At 36.8% G+C, this 24,782-nt stretch overlaps 1 protein-coding gene across 3 annotated transcripts in view; it reads left to right on the top strand.

Moving 5' to 3' along the window:
• Positions 1-24,782, top strand: part of PPME1 (protein phosphatase methylesterase 1) — an 88,952-nt gene that overhangs the window by 30,462 nt on the left and 33,708 nt on the right. For all 3 annotated transcript variants that reach the window (XM_047070585.1, XM_047070586.1, XM_047070587.1), the window contains 3 exons: positions 3,658-3,751; positions 4,296-4,388; positions 24,275-24,332. In XM_047070585.1, the coding sequence (XP_046926541.1) occupies positions 3,658-3,751; positions 4,296-4,388; positions 24,275-24,332 (245 nt within the window). The remainder of the gene's footprint in view (positions 1-3,657; positions 3,752-4,295; positions 4,389-24,274; positions 24,333-24,782) is intronic.

Below are 24,782 nucleotides of genomic sequence, written 5' to 3'. Positions count from 1 at the left end.
TCATCTTCCAGATATAGTTCCCCTCCCAGAATATATCCGTATTATATGAGTATTCTTCCAGAGGTATTATATATGCACATACTTCCCATTTTTACCCAAATGGTAAAACGCATCATGTTTGTATACTTAACAGTGTATCTCATCCATATACAAAGAATGTTATCAGTATATAATTCCTTCCATCTTTTTATAACTATATTATTTCTGTGTACCACAATTTATTTTAATCTATCACCTGTTGATGAATACTTAAATTGTTACTGATTTTTCTCTATTAAAAACAATGCTACATTAATAGATATGCCATATCTTTGGATAAATTCCTAGAAGTTCAAGGTATTGCCAGTTTGTCTTTTATGAAGGTTGTATACTGATTTAGTTGGGAGATGATGAAAACAACATGAAATAATATGAGGGATTAAAGGTATAAACAAGGAATGGTGATCAAAAATGATTATAGCAGGAGTGTGCCTGGGTGGCTTAGTTGGTTAAATGTCTGACTTTTGATTTCAGCTCAGGTTGTGATCTCATGGGTTCGTGAGTTTGAGCCCCACATTGGGCTCTGTGCTGACAGTGCAGAGCCTGCTTGGAACTCTCTCTCCCCATCTATCTCTGTTCCTCCCTCCCTCCCCAATCTCAAAATAAATAAAAATTTTTAAAAATTATTATAGCAGGAATGATATTAGAGTGACTTGAGAGGATAGGCATGAGCCTATAACTAAGAACAAGGAGAGGGGCGCCTGGGTAGTTCGGTTGGTTAAGCATCTGACTTTGGCTCAGGTCATGATCTCACAGATCATGGGTTTGAGTCCCACATCAAGCTCTGTGCTGACAGCTTGGAGCCTGGAGCCTGCTTTGGATTCTGTGTCTTCCTCTCTCTCTGTCTGTCCCCTGCTTGCATTCTGTCTCTCCCTCTCTCAAAAATAAATAACATTAAAAATTTTTTTAAAGAGCAAGGAAAGAGAATTAGCAGGTTTTCTGACATATGTACACAGATTATATCTGTGATTAAAATATGCTAATGAACTTTCTAAAATCCTAACATTTTTACTCTTAGCTCTATATTTGAACTTTTTAAGACACACTTTTAATGTGATGGTTTCTGTATGAAAACTCCTCATTCTTTAAGAGAAAATACCCCTCGGGATTTATACCTGGGATGCAGGGCTGGTTCAATATCTGCAAAACAATTAACGTGATTCATCACATCAATAAAAGAAAGGACAAGAACCATATGATCCTCTCAATAGATGTAGGGAAAGCATTTGACAAAATACAGCATCCTTTCTTGATAAAAACCCTCAAGAAAGTAGGGATAGAAGGAGCATACCTCGAGATCATAAAAGCCATATATGAACGACCCAATGCTAATATCATCCTCAATGGGGAAAAACTGAGAGCTTTCCCCCTAAGGTCAGGAACAAGACAGGGATGTCCACTCTCACCACTGTTATTCAATATAGTATTAGAAGTCTTAGCCTCTGCAATCAGACAACACAAAGAAATAAAAGGCATCCAAATCGGCCAGGAGGAGGTCAAACTTTCACTCTTTGCAGAAGACATGGTACTCTATATGGAAAACCCAAAAGATTCCACCAAAAAACTGCTAGAATTGATTCATGAATTCAGCAAAGTTGCAGGATATAAAATCAATGCACAGAAATCAGTTGCATTCCTATATACCAACAGTGAAGCAACAGCAGAAAGAGAAATCAAGGAATCGATCCCGTTTACAGTTGCACCAAAAACCATAAAATACCTAGGAATAAATCTAACCAAAGAGGTGAAAAATCTACACACTGAAAACTATAGAAAGCTTATGAAAGAAATTGAAGAAGACACAAAGAAATGGAAAGAGATTCCATGCTCCTGGATAGGAAGAACAAATATTGTTAAAATGTCAATACTACCCAAAGCAATCTACATATTCAACGCAATCCCTATCAAAGTAACACCGGCATTCTTCACAGAGCTAGAACAAAGAATTGTAAAATTTGTATGGAACCAGAAAAGACCCCAAATAGCCAAAGCAATCTTGAAAAAGAAAACCAAAGCAGGAGGCATTGCAATCCCAGACTTCAAGTTATACTACAAAGCTATAATCATGAAGACAGTATGGTACTGGCACAAGAACAGACACTCAGATCAATGGAATAGAATAGAGAACCCAGAAATGGACTCACAAACGTATGGGCAACTAATCTTTGACAAAGCAGGAAAGAATATCCAATGGAATAAAGACAGTCTTTTCAGCAAGTGGTGCTGGGAAAACTGGACAGTGACATGCAGAAGAATGAACCCAGACCACTTTCTTACACCATACACAAAAATAAACTCAAAAGAGATGAAAGACCTAAATCTAAGACCTAATCTAGATTTAGACCTAAATCTAAAGGAAGCCATCAAAATCCTCAAGGAGAAAGCAGGCAAAGACCTCTTTGATCTTGGCCGAAGCAACTTCTTACTCAGCACGTCTCTGGAGGCAAGGGAAACAAAAGCAAAAATGAACTACTGGGACCTCATCAAAATAAAAAGCTTCTGCACAGTGAAGGAAACAATCCGCAAAACTAAAAGGCAACCGACAGAATGGGAGAAGATATTTGCAAATGACATATCAGATATAGAGTTAGTATCCAAAATCTACAAAGAACTTATCAAACTCAACACCCAAAAAACAAATAATCTAGTGAGAAATGGGCAAAAGATATGAATAGACACTTCTCCAAGGAAGACATCCAGATGGCCAACCGACATATGAAAACATGCTCAACATCCCTCAGCATCAGGGAAATACAAATCAAAACCACAATGAGATACCACCTTACACCTGTCAGAATGGCTAACATTAAAAAGTCAGGCAACAACAGATGTTGGCGAGGATCTCTTTTGCATTGTCGGTAGCAATGCAAGCTGGTGCAGCCACTCTGGAAAACAGTATGGAGGTTCCTCAAAAAACTAAAAATAGAACTACCCTACGACCCAGCAATTGCACTACTAGACATTTATCCAAGGGATACAGGTGTGCTGTTTCGAAGGGACACGTGCATGCCCATGTTTATAGCAGCATTATCAACAATAGCGAAAGTATGGAAAGAGCCCAAATGTCCATTGTGGATGAATGGATAAAGAAGATGTGGTATATATACTCAATGGAGTATTACTCGGCAATCAAAAAGAATGAAATCTTGCCATCTGCAACTATGTGAATGGAACTGGAGGGTATTATGCTAAGTGAAATTAGTCAGAGAAAGACAAAAATCATATGACTTCACTCATATGAGGACTTTAAGAGACAAAACAGATGAACAGAAGGGAAGGGAAACAAAAATAATATAAAAACAGGGAGGGGGACAAAACATAAGAGACTGTTAAATACGGGGAACAAACTGACGGTTCCTGGAGGGATTGTGGGAGGGGGGATGGGCTAAATGGGTAAGGGGCATTAAGGAATCTACTCCTGAAATCATTGCTTCACTATATACTAACTACTTTGGATGTAAATTTTAAAAAATAAAAAATAAAATTAAAAAAAAAAAAAAAGAAAATACCCCTGCCTGCAGTTTTCATTTCAGATTTACATTTAGCATTTGTTGATCAAGATTTTATCTTTTCATGCATAACTATACTTGAACTCTCTCTCTCTTTTTTTTTCCTTAGCCCTGGAAGAAAGCGAGACTTTTCCCCTGTTTCTTGGAGTCAGTACTTTGAGTCCATGGAAGATGTAGAAGTAGAGAATGAAACTGGCAAGGATATATCCTTTACAAAATGACTTATTCTTTAACAAGTTTATACTGTTGTCTAAGAAGACATGTGAATTTCTAAAATGTTCTTTCTCCCTGCTGTTTATTTCATTTTTGTTCCCTACCTGTTCTTTGTATAGCATGAAATTTAACCTGTAAGTCTGTGCCAACGTCTTACATGGATAAAATTGTCTAATGCGTGGGGAAAGAAGAATTAAATTCCTAAAACTGGTGTATCTCTTAAGGGCCCAGGGGAAGGTTTCATGAATCAAGTAAGTTGAATCAATTTGGCATCTAGAAACCAGGGACTATGTCCTCATTAGGGCAAAGGGAATCTTTTTTCGTTTGCTCATTGAAAAAGTGGTCATACAGGCTCCATCCTTCAAAAACAGGTTTGGTGTTTCAGAAACTTGTATTTAAGTGTCTCTAAGTTTGTAAGTCTGTAGCTTTGCATAGAGCGTTGTACTGCCTGAGTTTTCTAGTCAGTATTATGATAAAATAATCAAAAACTTCAGTGAGGAAATGCTTAGATATGTTATCTTTAACTATTCATACACTTTTCGAGTTTACAAGAGTGGTTCAGAGGGTCCTGTCCTACTCCTTCTGCATGGAGGAGGCCATTCTGCCCTATCCTGGGCTGTGTTCACGGTAAGTAAGTAGTTGATAGTAATAGTTGATGTTATCACAACGATTGTTTACTTCTGGATGAATTTGACTTACCTAACTCTTTATTCTGTGCTCACTCATATAGCTTGATATAAGAAGGTTAGGGATGTGAGTTGATTCAAAATATTTGTTATGGTAGGCCCAAGATCACCTTTTCTTTAAAGTTCTTAACTGGGATGAACTTAGTGCGTGAATTCTTCAAATATTTTATAAAATGTTGTGTATATATTGCATTAGGATAAGGGAGATGGAATTTGTCCCTGATCATATGTAGGGGTCTGTATCTAAATAACTTAAGTAATAGATAAGCAGAAATAATCTACTCAGGTACTTTAGATAGATATAATGTCTATCCTTTATTTGTCTCCTTCATTGAGTGTAGTGTAGTACTTTACACATAGAGATGTTCCATAAATATTTGGAAGATTTTCCTTTTTTATTTTTATTTTAAAAAAAATTTTATGTTTATTTGTTTATTTTGAGAGAGCGAGCAGGGGATGGGCAGAGAGAGAGGGAGACAGAGAATCCCTCTCATGAACTGTGAGATCATGACCTGATCTGAAATCAAGAATTATGGCCAACTAAGTGGCCCAGGTGCCCCTTCCTTCTTTTTTACAATAATGCTTTATATTTTAATGGTACTTGTGAGCTATTGGGAAGTAAACCCTGGTCCAGAGTAGAGGATATATATCTGTGTGAATGCTACCAGTTCTAGATCTTTCTGATATGCTTAACTCTATGCAAGGAGAGATACTGCTGAGGAGAATACTAGCAACGTTCCATCTAAAATGAAATTGTCGTCTTTTCTTGTGTATATCAAGCAGATGTACATATTTCTTTACTTACCACCTGGGAGTCTGAAGGACAGAAAATGGGAGCAAGTGGGAATGATGTACTAGATAACGGATCTAGATGGCTATGCAGTTTAGGAGGGCCCTGAACATATCATGTTGTTCCTGGCAGCAGGATTATTGGGAATAGTTCTCAAAACATAGGCACTTACTCATCTGTTACTAAATTACTAAATGATCTGATTCCTATCTTATTTGCTACTTCCTTTCTCCTACCTTAGGACATAGCTGTTTGATTTGCCCGTAAGTGCCAGGCTCTTTCATCTCCCTACACCTGTGTTGTCTAATAGAAATATAATGCAAGCCATAGATGTAATCTTTTTTGCCACATATGTAATTTAAAATCTAGTAGGGGCATAAAATAGCTAAAAAGAAGGAGGTGAAGTTATTTTTAATAATATATATTTTATTTAACTCACTGTACCCAAAGTATTATTTCAACAGGTAATCAATATAAAAATTACTATTGAGATATTTCACTTCATTTTTTTATACTGTCTTTGAAAATCAGTGTGTATTTCAGGCACTTATAACACATCTCAGTTTGGACTACCCACATTTCAAGTCCTTAATAGCATTGCTTTGATCATTTACATTCTTCAACTAGATAGCTTTTTTGGAGGTTTAGATCATGGCTTATTTATGCCTGGCACATAATTGTATGCTCAAGGAATGTTTCTTGAATGAGCAAGTAACAGCATCACACTCCTGTTCTTAATGTAGCAGTTGTAGTAGTAAATGTACTCCGGTTGCCCTGTACTTCTGGTGGTCAGAGCCACCAGAAATTGTTCATGTACTATGACTTGGCTGGCTCTGCTCTAAACTAGTACACTGTCACTGGGCAGCTAACACCAAGACATGGAAGGAAAGAAATGTGTGACTGCAGAGGGGAAAGAAGCTCCCTCTTAATTGGTGTGTCACATTCATACAACGGAGTTGAAACTTGCTAGGGATAGTGACTCCAGGCTCTACCTCGTAAGAAATTTGGCAAAAAGTAATGTTTGGATAGAAAAAGCTTTATTCCAAGGACAGTAGATAGTGGGTCACAAGATTTTATAAAATTTTGATGAGAATTACCTATGTAAGCCAATAGTAGTCTCACTATATTCTTTGAACTTTTGATCTGCTAATATCAAGAGTCCCTAGGACTCTAATATAAAATCAGAGCTAATGTTACCTAGTTGAGTGTTCAGAGTCCTTAGAGATGAGGGATCTGCATAGGGCTAGAACAGATTCCCTATAAAACAGCTATTGCTTTTGACACTAAGGGAAGGAAAAATGAAGTAGGAATTGGAAGATGTGATTTCTAGTCCCAGTTTTGCCAGTATTGGTAATATATCCTTGAAGAAGCTACTTAAACCATTGAGCAAGCCATGTAAACTTTTATTCTCCAAATAGTCTTACGTTTCAAGGTTTCCTTGAAAATTATGTAAAATAATGGAATATGAAAACTGTAAATTTTAAAGTCATGTATAAATGTTCTAATAAGTGATTTGTTGACATATATCAATAATAAATATTTTTATCTCATAGGTAGAAACAAGTAATGTGGAAAGTGCCTGGCATAGAGGAGGAGATTGATAAATAGCTGCTGACGTTATTATACTTGTTATTGTAGAGGATACTCTAGTTCTTCTTTTACCAAAGTGTATTCTACAGATTACAAACCCCATGAGATATTAATGAAATAGGGTTTTTGTGATTAAATGAGTTTAAGAAATATTACATACGATGTTCTCTTATCTCTCAGAAATTCACTATATATCAGTACATTACTAAAGCCTTAGGCATGTTCTTCTAAGTTAATCTATTTTATTTCAACTGTCTTCTAAGTGTATTCTATCACTCAGTTCCTTTTTTCTTCTTTTTTTAATGTTTATTTATTTCTTTCGAGAGAGACAAGGGACAGAGCAGCAAGTGAAGGATGGGCAAAGGGAAAGAATCCCAAGCAGGTTCTGTGCTGTCAGTACAGATCAACATGGGTCTTGATCTCATGAACTGTGAGATCATGACCTGAACTGAAATCAAGAGTCTGGACATTTAACCGACTGAGCCACCCAGGCACCCCTCAATTCCTTTTTTCTAAAAACATCTATTAGCATTCCAAAACTTTGTGAAAGTTTTTCATAGTTAGGTCATTATGCCCCAGTTGTTTACCTGGTTTACTTATATAATCAAGGAAATTCTCTACTACTCAACTTAATGGCTTGGGCTTTTACTGGCTAAATTTACCTGCCCTTTTTTGTTGTTATTCTTGACAGTGTACCAGCCTGCTAAATGAGTTTATATGTGACAGTGCTTTAAAAATAAGAATGGCTATGTAAACATTAGTGCTCTGGCAACTGACTTGACTCCAGAGGTCATATTTTCGTAAACACTAGAACATGATCCAGTAGGCAGCCATGTCAAACAGCAGGAACAGCCCCAAGTACCTTATAATCATGAGAAGCAGAATTTCCCTCAGACATCCACCCAGATGATAATTGGTAAAATAAGGTAGTAAAATAGAAACAAAAAGGCACTAGCATAGCAGGAGGATGAGTGTATTAACAACCAAAAGAAAACAGGGAACAACTGTGATTGATATTTGGGGTGCTAGATCATGAGATCCTTGACAGAACTGTGCCTCATTCACTCTTAATATGACAGCATACAGAGCCTGTGTTGGGAGTTGTTGCTCAATAGTTATTCCTTGAGTAAGTTAACATCAGTCTTGAGCAATTAAGAAAAGGTTAAATTTTGTATATTGTATCCTGTTTGAGAAGGAAGAAAAGATGTAATTATCCTAAAGATTTTGTCAAATGTTAGTAAGCCGTTTACATATGGCTGATACATAAGGAAGTTATATAACATGGTTAGAATCCCAAACACAGGATATGCGACACCAAAGAACATGAAGAAACAATTCATGGAGAACAAACAGGAGAAAGTTCATCCTCACTAGTAATCAGATATGATTAACATAGGAGGTATCATTTGTTTTTGATATCAAATTAATATTATCCAAAACTAATTCTCAGTGTTGGCAAAGGCACTAGAAAACAAATACATTCTAATTTTTTTTAATGTTTATTTATTTTTTGAGAGACAGAGCATGAGTGGGGGAGGAGCAGAGAGAAAGGGAATCTAAATCAGGATCAGGCTCAGGCTGTGAGCTGGCAGCACAGAGCCCAACACAGGGCTTGAACCCACAAGTCGTGAGATCATGACCTGAGCTGAAGTCACATGCTTAACCAACCGAGCCACCTAGCTGCCCCAATAAGAAATGTTCTAATGCTGCTCTTTTGTGCATATAAGCTTCATAAGAAAAACAAAATAAGTAAGGGTTAGCTTGGTGAAAGCCAGGGTCAGTGGTGTGTGTGGTTTAGAGGGTCCAACTCTTTATTTCAGCTCAGGTCATGATCTCACAGTTCATGACATTGAGTCCCACATCAGTCTCCATGCTCACAGTGTGGAGCCTACTTGGGATTCTCTCAGTCTCTCTCTCTCTCTCTCTCTCTCTCTCTCTCTCTCTCTCTCTCTCTGTGCCCCTCCCTCATTCGTGTATGCACACATGCTCTTTTTCTCTCTCAAACTTTAAAAAAAAGAAAAATATGAGAGTTCATTCTTTAATAAGATCAACCAATCAGGAAATAACTTGTTAAATCCCTACTTTGTACCAGGCATAATGTTAGGTGGTATGGATACAGTAGAGAATTAAACACATCCTATCCTCTTGTTCATATGATGTTTTAAGTCTAATGGGGAAGATAGGAAAAATGAAGATGGCACATGTAAACAAATAACACAGCAAAAAAATTAAGAAGCTTTCATCTCAAACAGATTGGGGTTTGAATTTCAAAACAACTTAATCTGTCAGGCTTTTGTTTCTCAGTCTGTAAATGTGTATAATAACACCTAAGTCAATAGGGAAATTGTGAGAATAAATAAAAGATGTGAGTGAGCCTCTTGATAAAGTGTTTGACTCAAGCACTCAGTTTTAGACAAATTTACAGCATCTCTGTACAAGATACAAAAGTACCAGAGGAGGAAATTATTAACTCTGGTGATGATTGAGGGGACTGTAAGGAAAGTTTCATAAGAGAGAAGACATCTGAACTAGATTTTGAAGACTGAAAAGAAGTTGGATTATAAAGAAAGCATTCCAAGGAGAGAGAAATGTAAAAGCAGTGAAAACTGTAACAATGAAGTGTGTTTTGGAAATTATCAGTAGCTTGAGTACAGAGTATGAGGATAGTGAGCAGGGAAAGAGGTGCCTAGAGATCACAGGGAAAAATTATGGGAGGACCTTTTGTATCAGGAAGTACACCTTATCCTTTAGTTCAGGGTAATAGTAGAGACCTGTTTTTAAACACTTCCCCCATCCATAAGTATATCTTAGGATGTCAAAATTGGCAAGGGGTATGTAAAGTATGTTTAGTTTGAAATAATCACAAACATATCCAGACTGGGAAGTTCTGGGAAGTTGAGTATTTTGATATACCTCTACCTACTTCTAATTGAGTGTCACAGTTATAGGCAATAAGTTATTGAAGGGTGTTAGTCAAGATACTACTATAGCTAATGGATTGGGCCAGAGACACAAATGGAGGCAGCCAGACTAGTTAAAAGACTATTCTTGTATTACACAATTCTAAATATTTGCTATCTTGTGAAATGTTAATTTCTCCCCAAAAGGAGAAAGTTCAATTAATTTTTTTCACCATGTAAAAACACTACTTAGACTGGTACTGTTTTAAGCAGCCCAATTTATTTATGAATGTAGCATCAGTCTAATACTAAAACTAGGCCACAAAAATGCAGGAAAACTATGAGCCAGTTTCAATTTCAATTATCAAATAGATGCAAAATCCTAAATAACAGCAGATTGAATCCATAGTATAGTAAAATAATAAATAGATTAGAAAATCTATCAGTATAAGGGTGCTTGGGTGACTCAGTCAGTTAAGTGTCCAACTCTTGATTTCAGCTCAGGTCATGGTCAGTTCGTGAGATTGAGCCCCACGTCAGGCTCTGTGCTGACAGTGTGGAGCCTGCTTGGGATTCTCTCTCTCTCTTTCTCTCTCTCTCTCTCTCTCCCCCCCCCCCCCTCTTTGCCCCTCCCACTCATTCTGTCTTCCTCTTTCTCTTTCAAAATAAATAAACATTGGGGCGCCTGGGTGGCGCAGTCGGTTGAGCGTCCGACTTCAGCCAGGTCACGATCTCGCGGTCCGTGAGTTCGAGCCCCGCGTCGGGCTCTGGGCTGATGGCTCGGAGCCTGGAGCCTGTTTCCGATTCTGTGTCTCCCTCTCTCTCTGCCCCTCCCCCATTCATGCTCTGTCTCTCTCTGTCCCAAAAATAAATAAACGTTGAAAAAAAAAATTAAAAAAAATAAACATTAAAAAAAAAAAAAACGAACATCTATCAGTGTAATTAATATCTCTTACTTAACTTGATACCCAAAACAGGACTTGATCAAATACAATACCCACTTAGGTTGCAAACTTCTGGCACCTGGGAATAAGTGAATAACTTCTTTTTTTGTTTTTTAATTTAATTTATTTTTTTTAATTTACATCCCAGTTAGCATATAGTGCAACAATGATTTCAGGAGTAGATTCCTTAATGCCCCTTACCCATTTAGCCCAACCCCCTCCCACAACCCCTCCAGTAACCCTCTGTTGGTTCTCCATATTTAAGAGTCTCTTATGTTTTGTCCCCTTCCCTGTTTTTATATTATTTTTGCTTCCCTTCCCTTATGTTCATCTGTTTTGCATCTTAAAGTCCTCATATGAGTGAAGTCATATGATATTTGTCTTTCTCTGACTAATTTCGCTTAGCATGATAACCTCTAGTTGCATCCATGTAGTTGCACATGGGAAGATTTCATTCTTTTTGATTGCCAAATAATACTCCATTGTGTATATATACCACATCTTCTTTATCCATAAGTGAATAACTTCCTTAACTTTATTGAATTTATATACCAAAAAATTATATAAATATACTTAGTGGTGAAATATTAGACACTTTCCTTTAAAGTCAGGGACAAGATAGGGGTAATTTTTCCAACATTATACTGGAGGTTCTGGCTAAACAATAAAACTAGGAAGAAAAATGAGTTTTAAAGACTTGAAAAGAATGAGAATTGTCATTACTTACAAATATTATTGTCTTTCTAGAATATGAAGGAAAATCAACTGAAAAACTAGTTAAGCCTTAGTTTACAAGGTCAGTATCTTAAAATCTGCCTTTTCTAAGTTGGGAAATATCACAGGAAAAATGATCCTATTCATGAAAGCAACAAAACTATAAAATCTGGGAATAAGCCTTACTTAAAAAAAAAAATAGCATAAGATATTTATTGAGAAAACATTAAACTTCACAGAATCATGTTCCTGTATGTTCTGACAAACTTGTTAAAATCTCACTTGGGTTTTTCATGAGACTTTATCAACAAACTCTAAAATACACACAGAAAAATAAATGCCCGATAATGACCAAGATAATTTTGAAAAAGTGTGAAGGGACTTGCCCTCTCAGATATGAAAACATACTCTAAAACTATCAATAGTGTGGTATTGGCAGAAAGAATCAAGAAATAAACCCATGTATAAAACACAAGTTAATATACCATAAAAATAACAATACAAATGGATTTAAATTTAAAAATCCAAATTAAAAAATTAAATTAAAAAATTTAAAAAATTAAAAAAAAACAAATTAAATTAAAAACAAACCTTAAGAACGTATATGATGTTGGGGCAGGGCTTTTTAAAGTTAACCACAAGAAGTAAAAGCCATAAAACCCACAGACCGTGAGATCATGACCTGAGCTGAAGTCGGACGCCCAACTGACGGAGCCACCCAGGTGCCCCAATGTTTATTTTTGAGAGAGAGAGAGACAGAATACGACTTGGGGAAGGGCAGAGAGAGAGGGAGATACAGAATCCGAAGCAGGCTCCAGGCTCTGAGCTGTCAGCACAGCTCAAATCCACAAACCATGACATCATGACTGAGCCAAAGTCAGATGCTTAACTGGCTGAGCCACCCAGATGCCCCAGCAAAAGTAGTTCTAAGAGAGAAGTATATAGCAATACAGGCCTATCTCAAGAAACAAGAAAAAAGCTCAAACAATCTAATCCTCACCTGAAGGAACTAGAAAAAAGAGCAAAGCCCAAGGTGAGTAGAAGAAAGAAAATAATAAAGATCAAAGCAGAAATAAAAGACCTAGAGACTAAAAGAATAGAAAAAAAATCAGTCAAACCAAGAGCTGGTACTTTGAAAAGATAACAAAAATTGACAGACTCTTAACCAGACTCATCAAGAAAAAATAGGACCCAAATAGGTAAAATCAGCAATCAGAGAAGTAACAACTGATACCACAGAAATACAAAGGACTATAAGAAAATACTATGAAAAATCATATGCCGACAAACTGGACAACCTAGAAGAAATGGATAAATTTCTAGAAACATACACTCTTCCAAAACTGGACCAGGAAGAAATAGAAAACCTGAATAGACCAATTACAAGAAATGAAATTGAGGGACACCTGGGTGGCTCGGTTGAGTGTCTGACTCTAATTTTGGCTCAGGTCATGATCTCACAGTTCATGGGTTTGAACCCCTGCCTCATGCTCAGTGTTGACAGCAGGGGGCCTGCTTGGGATTCTCTCTCCCTCTCTGCCTCTCTCCCGCTTGAGCACACTCTTGCTTTCTCTCAATAAATAAATAAACTTTTAAAAAAAAGAAGAAATGAAATTGAATCAGTAATCTAAAAACTACCAGAAAATAAAAGTCCAGGACCAATTGGATTCACAAGTGAATTCCACCAGACATTCAAAGAAGAGTTAATACCCATTCTCCTCAAAGAATTCCAAAAAATAGAAGAGGAAGGAAAGCTTCCAAATATATTCTACAAGGCCAGCATTGTCCTGATACAAAAATCAGACAAAGACACTACAAAAAAAAAAGCCTGTGGACCAATAGCCATGATGAACATAGATGCAAAAGTCCTTAAAAAAATACAAGCTTACAGCATACAGCAGTAAATTAAAAGGATCATTCAGCACAATCAGGTGGGACTTATCCCTGGGATGCAGGGATCGTTCAGTATTCACAAATCAGTCAACATCATATACCACATCAACAAAGCGAAGAATAAAAATCATGACCATCTTAATAGATGCAGAGAAAGCATTTAACAAGACTAACATCTATTCATGATAAAAACTCAACAAAATGGGGTTAGAGGGAACATACCTCAACATAATAAAGACCATATATGGAAAACCCACAGCTAACATCATATTCAGTAATGAAAAACTGAAAGCTTTCTCTCTAAGATCAGGAACAAGACAAAGATTCCACTGTAACCATTTTTATTCAACATAGTAGAAGTCCTAGCCACAGCAATCCTGCAAGAAAAATAAGAGGCATCCATATTCGTAAAGAAGTTAAATTGTCACTGTTTACAGATGACATACTATATATATATATATATATATATATATATATATATATATATATAAAACTCTAAAAATTCCACTAAAAACTACTAGAAGTAATAAATGAATTCAATATAGTGGCAAGATACAAAATACCCAGAAATCGGTAGCATTTCTATTCACTAACAGTGAAGTTACAAAAAGAGACTTTAAAAATACTATTTACAGTTAATACCAAAAAGAATAAAATACTTAATAAACTTAACCAAAGAGGTGAAAGACCTGTACTCTGAAAAATATAAAACACTAGTGAGAGAAATTGAAGATGACACAAACAAATGGAAAGATACTCCCTGCTTATGTATTGGAACAATTAATATTGTCAAAATATCCTTATTACCCAAAGCAATCTACAGATTCAGTGCAGTCACTATCAAAATACCAGCAGCATTTTTCACAAAACTAGAACAATAATACTGAAACTTGTATGGGTCTCCAGAAGACACCAAATAGCCAAAGAAATCCTGGGAAAGGTATCACAATTACAGATTTGAAGATGTGCTACAAAGCTGTAGTAGTCAAAACAGTATGATACTGGCACATAGAGTGGCGCCTGGGTGGCTCAGTTGGTTAAGCGCTGGACTCCTGATGCTGGCTCAGGTCATGATCTTACGGTTGTGAGATTGAGCCCTATGTTGGGCTCTGCACTGGCATGGAGCCTGCTTGGGATTCTCTCTACCCCTCCCCACTTGTTCTCTCTCTCTCTCTCTCTCTCTCTCTCTCAAAAAAAAAAAAAAATAGACACATAGGTCAATGGAACAAGATAGAGACCCCACAAATAAACCTCATATATATATATATGTAAATGTCTTATAGACGGTCAATCTATGATAATGTGGGAAAGAATATACAATAGGGGAAAGAGTCTTTTCATAAATGGTGCTGGGAAAACTGGACTATTTTCTGGCACCATACGTAAAAATAATCTGAAAATGGGTTAAAGACCTAAATGTGAGACCCGAAACCATAAAAAATCCTAGAAGGGAACACAGGCAGTAATTTCTCTGACCTCAGTCATAACAACATATTTTTGAGGTGGGGAGGGGCAGAGGGAGAAAGAGAATCCTAAGCAGGCTCCATGCTCAGCTCAGAGCCCAATGCAGGGCACAATCTCATGACTGTGAGATCATGACCTGATCTGAAATCAGGAGTCAGATCCTTAACCAACTGAACCACCCAGGTGTCCCTGAACATTTTTTAGGTAAGTCTCCTACGTCAAGGGAAACAAAAGCAAAAATAAACTATTAGAACTACATCAAAATAAAAAAGCTTTTGGAAAGCAAAGGAAACCATCAACAAAACAAAAGGATGGTTGTCTCCTACTGAATAGAAGATATTTGCAAATGATATATCTAATAAAGGTTTAATACCCAAAAATATATAAAGAATTCCTATAACTTGACCAAAAAACAGTCCAATTAAAAAATGGGCAGAAGACCTGAATAGACATTTTTCTAATGAAGACATACAGATGGCCAATAGACATATGAAAAGATACTGAACATCACCAATGATCAGGAAAATGCAAATCTAAACCACTGTGGGGTATCACCTCACACCTGTTGCAGTCACTAAAATCAAGAAGACAAGAAACAAGGAGTGTTAGGATGTGGAGAAAAGGAAACCCTCAGGCACTGTTGGTGAGAATGTAAATTGGTATAGCTACTGTGGAAAGCAGTATTGAGGTTCCTCAAAAAATTAAAAACAGAAATAACATATGATCCAAGAATTCCACTATTAAGTATTTACCTAGGGAAAACAAAAACACCGGTTCAAAAAGATACATGCACCCTTTATGTTTATTGCAGTATTATTTACAGTAGCCAAGACATGGAAGCAACCTAAGAGTCCATCAGTAGGTGAATGGATAAGGAAAATGTGTAAACAAGGGAATATTACACAACCATAAGAAAGGATGAGATCTGCCATTTCAGGCAACATGGATGGACCTTGAGAGTGTTATGCTAAGTGAATTAAGTCAGACTGAGAAAGGTAAATACCATATGATACCACTCACAAATGGAGGCCAAAAAATGAATAAAAAGCAGAATCAGAACTATAAATACCAAGAATAAACTGTTGGTTACCAGAGGGAAAGGGGGACACTGGGCAAAATGGGTGAAAGGGAGAGGGAGATACAGGTCTCCAGTTATGGGATGAGTAGGTCACGGGAATAAAAAGCATAGCATAAGGTCAGCAGTCAATGATATTGTTGTAATGGGACAGATGGTGGCTATACTTGTGAACATAGCATAATATATAAACCTGTCAAATCACTAAGGTGTATACCTGAATCTGATGTGACATTATAAATCAACTACACTAAAATAAAAAAGAAAAGAAGAGTGGTCAGATAAGTCTAGTTCTTAAATAGCTGCATTTCATTGAAACATTCCAAAAGTGGGAAAGTTGTACCATTTGAGACAAGATCTGGAATGACTATTATGGATGTGCTCTGACACTTTTTCATTACTTATGAAACGTGTTGAATTTACTTTGTTCTTTTATTGTTTCCTATTCTTAATTTGCCACACTAGGATATACATATCATGAGAACAGGAACATTGCCTGTCTTTTTCATACCGCAACCCCATTATGCAATTGGTGCCAGATTTTTATAAGCTATAGAAAGATTTGTTAAATAAGTGAATGGAAAAATCAATTTTATAACATTATTGTCAGTGTTTTCTGACAGGCACATAAGATTATAAATTATTGCTTTTAAATTAAAGTTGGAATTGACAGTTACTTCCTTCAAATGCATATTTTGTTATCTTTTTTTTTAAATATAGAGCAGTAAAGCAAACTTGACACAATCTTTGCCACTTAATTTTATTTCCAAAATACAGATTTGTTTTTGGCATTGAAGACTTTACTGCCACCATAATGTGGTAAATAACTCTAGTAAATTAGTTTTCAAGAACAAATAGCAAAGTATAGTAGAATTTCAGTCCATTATTCTCTTTTAAAGTTACTCATTTTTCTTTTCTAAAAAAATTTTTTAAGTTTATTTGAGAGACAGCATGAGTTGGGGAGAGGCAGAAAGAGAGGGAGAACGAGAATCCCAAGCAGACTCCGCAGTGTCAGCACAGAGCCTGATGTGGGGCTTGAACCCACTAACTCACGAAACCTGAGCTGAAACCATGTGTTGGATGCTTAACCGACTGAGCCACCCAGACACCCCTATCCATTTTTCATTCATTAGAGTAATGGAAGTAGAAACAGAATTCATTTTCTAGGTGATTTTTTTTTTTAATTTTAAATGTCTATTTATATTTGAGAGAGAGTGCACGAGTGTGGGAGGAGCAGAGAAAGACGGAGACAGAATCTGAAGCAGGCTCCAGGCTATGAGCTGTTAGCACAGAGCCTGATATAGGACTTGAACTCATGAACCATAAGATCATGACATGAGCCAAAGTTGGACGCTTAATCAACTGAGCCACCCAGACCCCCCTCTAGGTGATTATTAAAAATTTTATTTACTTAAATAATCTCTACACCCAATGTGTGGCTTGAACTCACAACCCTGAAATCAAGAGTTGCACATTTCTATGACTAAGCTAGCCAGGTGCCCCTCGGGCTGATTTTTAAAATGTGATTTAATATACTAACAGTGAACTATCTGAAAAAGAACTAAATAAAATGGTCCCACCTATAATAGCAAATAAATAAAACACTTAGGAATAAATTTAACCAAGGTGGTGAAATATCCGTGCACTGAAAATTATAAGACATTGATGAAAGAAATTGAAGAAGACAAATAAATGGAAAGGTACCCCATATTCATGGATCAGAAGAATTAATATTGTTAAAATGTCCATATTACCCAAAGCCATCTACAGATTCAATGCAATACGTGTCAAAATTTCAATGACATTTTCCATGGAAAAAGAAAAAGTCCTAAAATTGGAGTGGGACAACAAAAGTAGTGAATAGCCAAAACAATCCTGAGAAGAAGCCATCACAATTCCTGATTTTAAATTTTATTACAAAGCTATAGTAATCAAAACAGTATGGCACTGGCATAAAAATAGACACTTAGGCCAATGGGACAGAATGAAGACCTCAGGAATAAAGCCATGCATATACAGTTAACTAACATTTGACAAGGAAGCCAAGAAGACTCCATGGAGAAAGGGTAATCTTTTCAGTAAATAGTATTGGTAAAACTGGATAACCACATACAAAATGAAATTGGACCTTGTCTCACATCACTCACAAAAATTAACTTGAAATGAATTCAAGATTTAAATGTGAGACCTGAACCTGTAAAACTACTAAAAGAATATATAAGAAAAAAAAACCCCTAGACATTGGTCTTGGCAATGATTTTTTGGGTATAACACTAAAAGTACAAGCAACAAAAGCATAAAGAAACAAGTGGGACTACATCAAACTATCATCAAAATGAAAAGGCAACCTATGGAATGGGAGAAAATTTTTGCAAACCATCTATGTGATAAGTGGTTAATACCCAAAATGTGTAAGGAATCCATACAACGCAATAGCAAAAAAAAAAAAAAAAAAAAAAAAATCCAGTTGAAAAATGGGCAAAAGACTGGAGTGCCTGGGTGGATCAGTTGGTTAAACGTTCGACTTTGGCTAGGTAAGTTAAACTCACGGCCCATGAGTTCAAGCCGCACTGGGGACTGTGTGCTGACAGCTCTGAGCCTAGAGCCTGCTTCGCATTCTGTGTCTCCCTCTCTCTCTGCCCTTCCCCTGCTCATGCTCTCTCTCTCTCTGTTACTCAAAAATAAACATTAAAAAAAATTTTTTAAACAAAAATGGGCAAAAGAATAAACATATTTCCAAAGAAGACGTGCAAATGGCCAACAGGTACATGAAAATATGTTCAGCATCACTAATCAGGAAAATACAAATCAAAGCCACAATGAGATACCACCTCACAACTGTTGGAATGGCTGTTATCAAAAAGACAAGAGACAAGCGTTGGCAAGGCTGTAGACAAAAGGGAACACTTGTGCACTGTTGGTGGGAATATAAATTGGTACAGTCACTATGGAAAACAGTATAGAATTCCTCAAAACATTAAAAATAGAATTACCATGTGAGCCAGCAATCCCACTTCTGGCTGTATATCCACAGGAAATGAAAAAAACACTTTCAGAGAGGTATGTGTACCCCATGTTTGTAGTATTACTGACAATAAGCAAGATATGGAAACAACCTAAACATTCAACATAAATAAACTGATACACACACATGAATATTATTCAGCCATAAAAAAGAAGGAAATCCTGCCTTTTGTAACAACATGGAGAACCTTGAAGGCTTTATATTATGCTAGGTGAAATAAGAGAAAGACTAATAATACTTCATGTTCTTACTTGTATGCAGAATCTAAAAAAGTCAAATTTATAGTAATAGATATTAGTTGTCAAGGGCTGCAAGGTGGGGGAAATTGGGAGATATTTGTCAAAGGGTATAAACTCTTGTCTATAAGATTAAGTTCTCAGGATCTAATGTACTACATTACATACTGTGTGGTATGTATATACTGTTAATTGCTTATTCTCTATTATATACTTGAAAGTTAAGAGAGTCTATCTTAAATGTTCTCACCACACATAAGAGTAAATGGTAATCATATGGGGGGATAGAAATCTTAACTAACCTTATTGTGATAATCATTTTGCAGTATACACATTTATCAAATCATCACATTGTACAACTTAAACTTACATGTAATATGTCAGTAATATCTCGATAAATCTGAAGAAAAAAAAGCCATCTTTACCAAGATGACAGAGGGCTACATCAAAGAGACTTATCTCCTCTCTTTATTACTTTTCTATATTTTCAACACTTTTATAATGAGACTGTATTCAAGATGATATATGTAATCACTTAGAAATAAAATGAGGGGGAAGGTGACTTAAGAAATTTGACTTAATTTGGGGGCGCCTGGGTGGCGCAGTCGGTTGAGCGTCCGACTTCAGCCAGGTCACGATCTCGCGGTCCGTGAGTTCGAGCCCCGCGTCGGGCTCTGGGCTGATGGCTCAGAGCCTGGAGCCTGTTTCTGATTCTGTGTCTCCCTCTCTCTCTGCCCCTCCCCCGTTCATGCTCTGTCTCTCTCTGTCCCAAAAATAAATAAGTGTTGAAAAAAAAAAAAAAGAAATTTGACTTGTGTTATACATTGACTGTTATATTTGTAACTTACCTTGATTCTAGTTCTGTTTTTAGTACTAACCTGTTTTATGACCCTGAGCAAATAATTTCCTTTCTCTTGGCCTCAGTTTCCTCACTTATAAAATGTGAGGGTTAGGCTAGACCCATTATATTCCCAAAAGGTAAAAAATGTTGATGACATTTACTAACACTAGTTATGATGTGTTGTCAAAGAATCTAGTTTATTTGAGGAAGAAGCTCTCCAATTATTCCAGGTTTGTTTAAACTTCAAAAATTGTACCTCCTCATGATATGATTTTTTTCAATATATTTTTATTTAACTGTGGTACAAGGTTGTGTATACTACTGTATCTATCTTTTTTTTTTAATTTTTCTTGATGTTTATTTATTCTGGGAGAAGACAGAGACAGTGTGAGAAGGGAAGGGGCAGGAAGAGGGGGAGATACAGAATCTGAAGCAGGCTCTGGGCTCTGAGCTGTCAGCACAGAGCCCAACATGGGCTCGAACTTGTGAACTGAGAGATCATGACCTGAGCTGAAGTTAGATGCCTAACCGACTGAGCCACCCAGGCACCCCATGTTGTATCTATCTTAAGTGAATATTTGGTAGATTTCATGATTTGTACTGCTTTCAGGGTTATTTCATGATCTAAATGTCACATTTGTGTGATATCCTGAGCCAAGATGCATACTTACTCATGGTCCTTATCTAGAGAATTTTCCTTCTAGAGGAGGGAAAAGATAGCCAACGAATATGGATGAGAATCATAGGTAATAGTAGAACTCAGAGGTTCATCGTTCTGAGGTGTTTACTCTGTGTTTCATGAAAAGTGAGGCAGAGTTAGGACTTAAAGAGGGATTTAGGTGAAGAGAGCCATATTTTAAAGTCGGGATAGATGGCACAAAAACAGACACTCAGATCAATGAAACAGAATAGAGAACCCAGAAATGGACCTACAAGCATATAGCCAACTAATCTTTGACAAAGTAGGAAAGAATATCCAATGGAATAAAGACAGTCTCTTCAGCAAGTGGTGCTGGGAAAACTGGACAGTGACATGTGGAAGAATGAAACTAGACCACTTTTTTACACCATGTATAAAAATAAACTCAAAATGGATGAAGGACCTGAATGTGAGACAGGAAATCATCAAAACCCTAGAGGAGAAAGCAGGAAAAAAACCTCTCTGACCTCAGCCACAGCAATTTCTTACTCGACACATCTCCAAGGGCAAGGGAATTAAAAGCAAAAATTAACTATTGAGACCTCATCAAGATAAAAAGCTTCTGCACTGCAAAGGAAACAACAAAACTAAAAGGCAACTGATGGAATGGGGAAAGATATTTGTAAATGACATATCTGATAAAAGGCTAGTATCCAAAATCTATAAAGAACTCACCAAACTCCACACCTGAAAAACAAATAATCCAGTGAAGAAATGGGCAGAAAACATGAATAGACACTTTTCTAAAGAAGACATCCAGATGACCAACAGGCACATGCAAAGATGCTCATCGTCACTCCTCATCAGGGAAATAAAAATCAAAACCACACTCAGATACCACCTCATGCTGGTCAGAGTGGCTAAAATGAACAAATCAGGAGAGTATAAATGCTGGCGAGGATGTGGAGAAACGGGAACCCTCTTGCACTGTTAGTGGGAATGCAAACTGGTACAGCCGCTCTGGAAAACAGTGTGGAGGTTCCTCAAAAAATTAAAAATAGATCTACCCTATGGCCCAGCAATAGCACTGCTAGGAATTTACCCAAGGAATACAGGAGTACTGATGCATTAGGGGCACTTGTACCCCAGTGTTTATAACAGCACTTTCAACAATAGCCAAATTATGGAAAGAGCCTAAATGTCCATCAACTGACAAATGGATAAAGAAGATGTGGTTTATATATACAATGGAATACTACTTGGCAATGAGAAAGAATGAAATCTGGCCATTTGTAGCAACATGGATGGAACTGGAGAATATTATGATAAGTGAAATAAATCATACAGAGAAAGACAGATATCATATGTTTTCACTCCTATGTGGATCCTGAGAAACTTAACAGAAGACCATGGGGGAGGGGAAGGGGGGAAAAAGGTTACAGAGAGGGAGGGAGGCAAACCATAAGAGACTCTTAAATACTGAGAAAAAACTGAGGGTTGATGGGAGGTGGGGGAGCGGGGAAAGTGGGTGATGGGCATTGAGGAGGGCATCTGTTGGGATGAGCACTGTGTGTTGTTTGGAAACCAGTTTGACAATAAATTATATTTAATATATTTAAAAAAACCTCTTTGATATTGGCTGCAGCAACTTCTTACTCAACTCTCTGTCTCTGTCTTACTCAATGTCTCTGGAGGCAAGGGAAACAAAAGCAAAAATGAACTATTGAGACCTCATCAAGATAAAAAGCTTCTGCATAGGAAGGAAACAATCAGCAAAACTAAAAGGCAACCGACAGAATGGGAGAAGATATTTGCAAATGACATATCAGATAAAGGGCAAGTATCAAAAATTTATAAAGAATTTACCAAACTCAACACCCAAAAAAAACACCCAAAAATAATCCAGTCAAGAAATGGGCAAAAGACATGAATAGACACTTCTCTGAAGAAGACATCTAGATGGCCAACCGACACATGAAAAAATGCTCAACATCCCTCAGCATCAGGGAAATACAAATCAAAACCACAATGAGATACCACCTCACACCTGTCAGAATGGCTAACATTAACAACTCAGGCAACAACAGATATTGGTGAGGATGCGGACAAGGAGGATCTCTTTTGCACTGCTGGTGGGAATGCAAACTGGTGCAGCCACTCTGGAAAACAGTACGGAGTTCCTCAAAAAATTGAAAATAGAACTACCCTACGACTCAGCAGTTGCACTACTAGGTATTTATCAAAGGGATACAGGTGTGCTGTTTCGAAGGGACACATGCACCCCAATGTTTATAGCGCACTATCAACAATAGCCAAAGTATGGAAAGAGCCCAAATGTCCGTTGATAGATGATAAAGAAGATGTGTGGAGTATTACTCAGCAATCAAAAAGAATGAAATCTTGCCATTTGCAATTACGTGGATGCAACTAGAGGGTTTTATGCTAAGTGAAATTAGTCAGAGAAAGACAAATATCATATGACTTCACTCATATGAGGACTTTAAGACACACAACAGATGAACATAAGGGAAGGGAAGCAAAAATAATATAAAAACAGGGAGGGGGGCAAAACAGAAGAAACTCCTAAATATGGAGAACAAACAGAGGGTTACTAGAGGGGTTGTGGGAGACGTGATGGGCTAAATGGGTAAATCTACTCCTGAAATCATTGTTACACTATATGCTAACTAACTTGGATGTAAATTAAAAAAAAGAAAATTTAAAAAAAAGTTGGGATAGAACCAAAGTATGTACAAAAACGAAGAGAATCGTCAGTTTTTTAGTTTTACTTAAAATTGAAAAGTTTTGTATTTCCAATTTGGCTCAGGTCATGATCTCAGGGTCATGGTATCGAGTCCCATGTTGGGCTTTGCACTGAGTGTGGAGCCTGCTTAAGATTCCCTCTCCCCCCCCCCCCGCCCCATTTCCCTCTGCCCCTCTCCCTGCTCGTGTTCTCTCACTCTCTCAAATTAAAAAAAAAAAAAAAAAAAGAATACCATATGATCCAATAAGTCCACTACTGGGTAGTGGACTACCCAACACTAATTTGAAAAGATATATGCACCCTTGTGTTTATTGCAGCATTATTTACAATAGCCAACATATAGAAGCAACCTCAGTGTCCGTTGCTAGACAAATGTTTAAAGAAGTTGTATATACACAGAATGGAATATTACACAGCCATAAAAAAGAATGAGATTGTGACATTTACAACAACATGGATAAATCTAGAGGGTATTATGCTAAGTGAAATAAGTCTGAGGAAGACAAATACCATATGATTTCACTTGTATGTGGAATCTAAAAAGAAAAAGAAACAAAGCAGAGTCAGAGCTATAAATACAGAGAACAAACTGATGGTTTGAGAGGGGAAGCGGTCGAGGGATGGACTAAATAGGTATAGGGAAGGGGGAGATATAGGCTTCCAGCTCTGGAATGAATAAGTAACAGAAATAAAAGGCACAGCATACAGTCAGTGATACCGTAATAGTGTTTGTATTTGGTGAGCATAAGTTAATGTATAAACTTGTCAAATCACTACGTTATATACCTAAAACTAATGTAACATTATACACCAACTATACTCAAATGAGAAAAAAAAAGGAAAGTCTTCCTTTGATTATCTTGAGATTCTTGAATTCTGATAGGTATTCGTTCAACAGTTATCATTGGTAATGGGGAAGGTTTACTAAACCAGATTTTCTTTTCTTCCTAGGCGGCGATCATTAGTAGGGTTCAGTGTAGAATTGTGGCTTTAGATCTGCGAGGTCATGGTGAGTGATGTACTTAATTAGTCACTAACTCTGATAAATTTGCCAACCCCTTTGAATACTGTTAACTATTACAAGTTTCAATATGGCCACAGAATAACCTGGTCCATTCCATTTGGGCTCTTTGAGGGAAGTCTTAGTTTCCAGCTTTTACAAAAGATATTTTATAAATACACATATATGTTATTGTTTAGCTATGAAAATGTCCTTTAATGTAACCAAATTCTGATGCTGATGATGTATAAGGAATGTAAATAAATCTTTGCTAGGCTACTGGAGTTACATCTTCCTTAGGGTGCCCAATTATCAAGATGCATCTTTAACATAGAAAATCCTTGCTAAGCCCATCATACACAACCATAAAGTCTGCATTTCATTCCCAAAAGTGAGATTTTTAAAAGAGAATACTCTTGCTTTTATAATTTGTATTTTTGGGAATTTTATTTTTTTAAA

The sequence above is a fragment of the Lynx rufus genome, unplaced genomic scaffold, assembly GCF_022079265.1.
Source record: "Lynx rufus isolate CCGP_SWC_20201006 ecotype Redwood Valley unplaced genomic scaffold, mLynRuf1.p SCAF_9, whole genome shotgun sequence".
NCBI lineage: Eukaryota > Metazoa > Chordata > Mammalia > Carnivora > Felidae > Lynx > Lynx rufus.
This window is presented reverse-complemented; position numbering and strand designations above follow the sequence as displayed.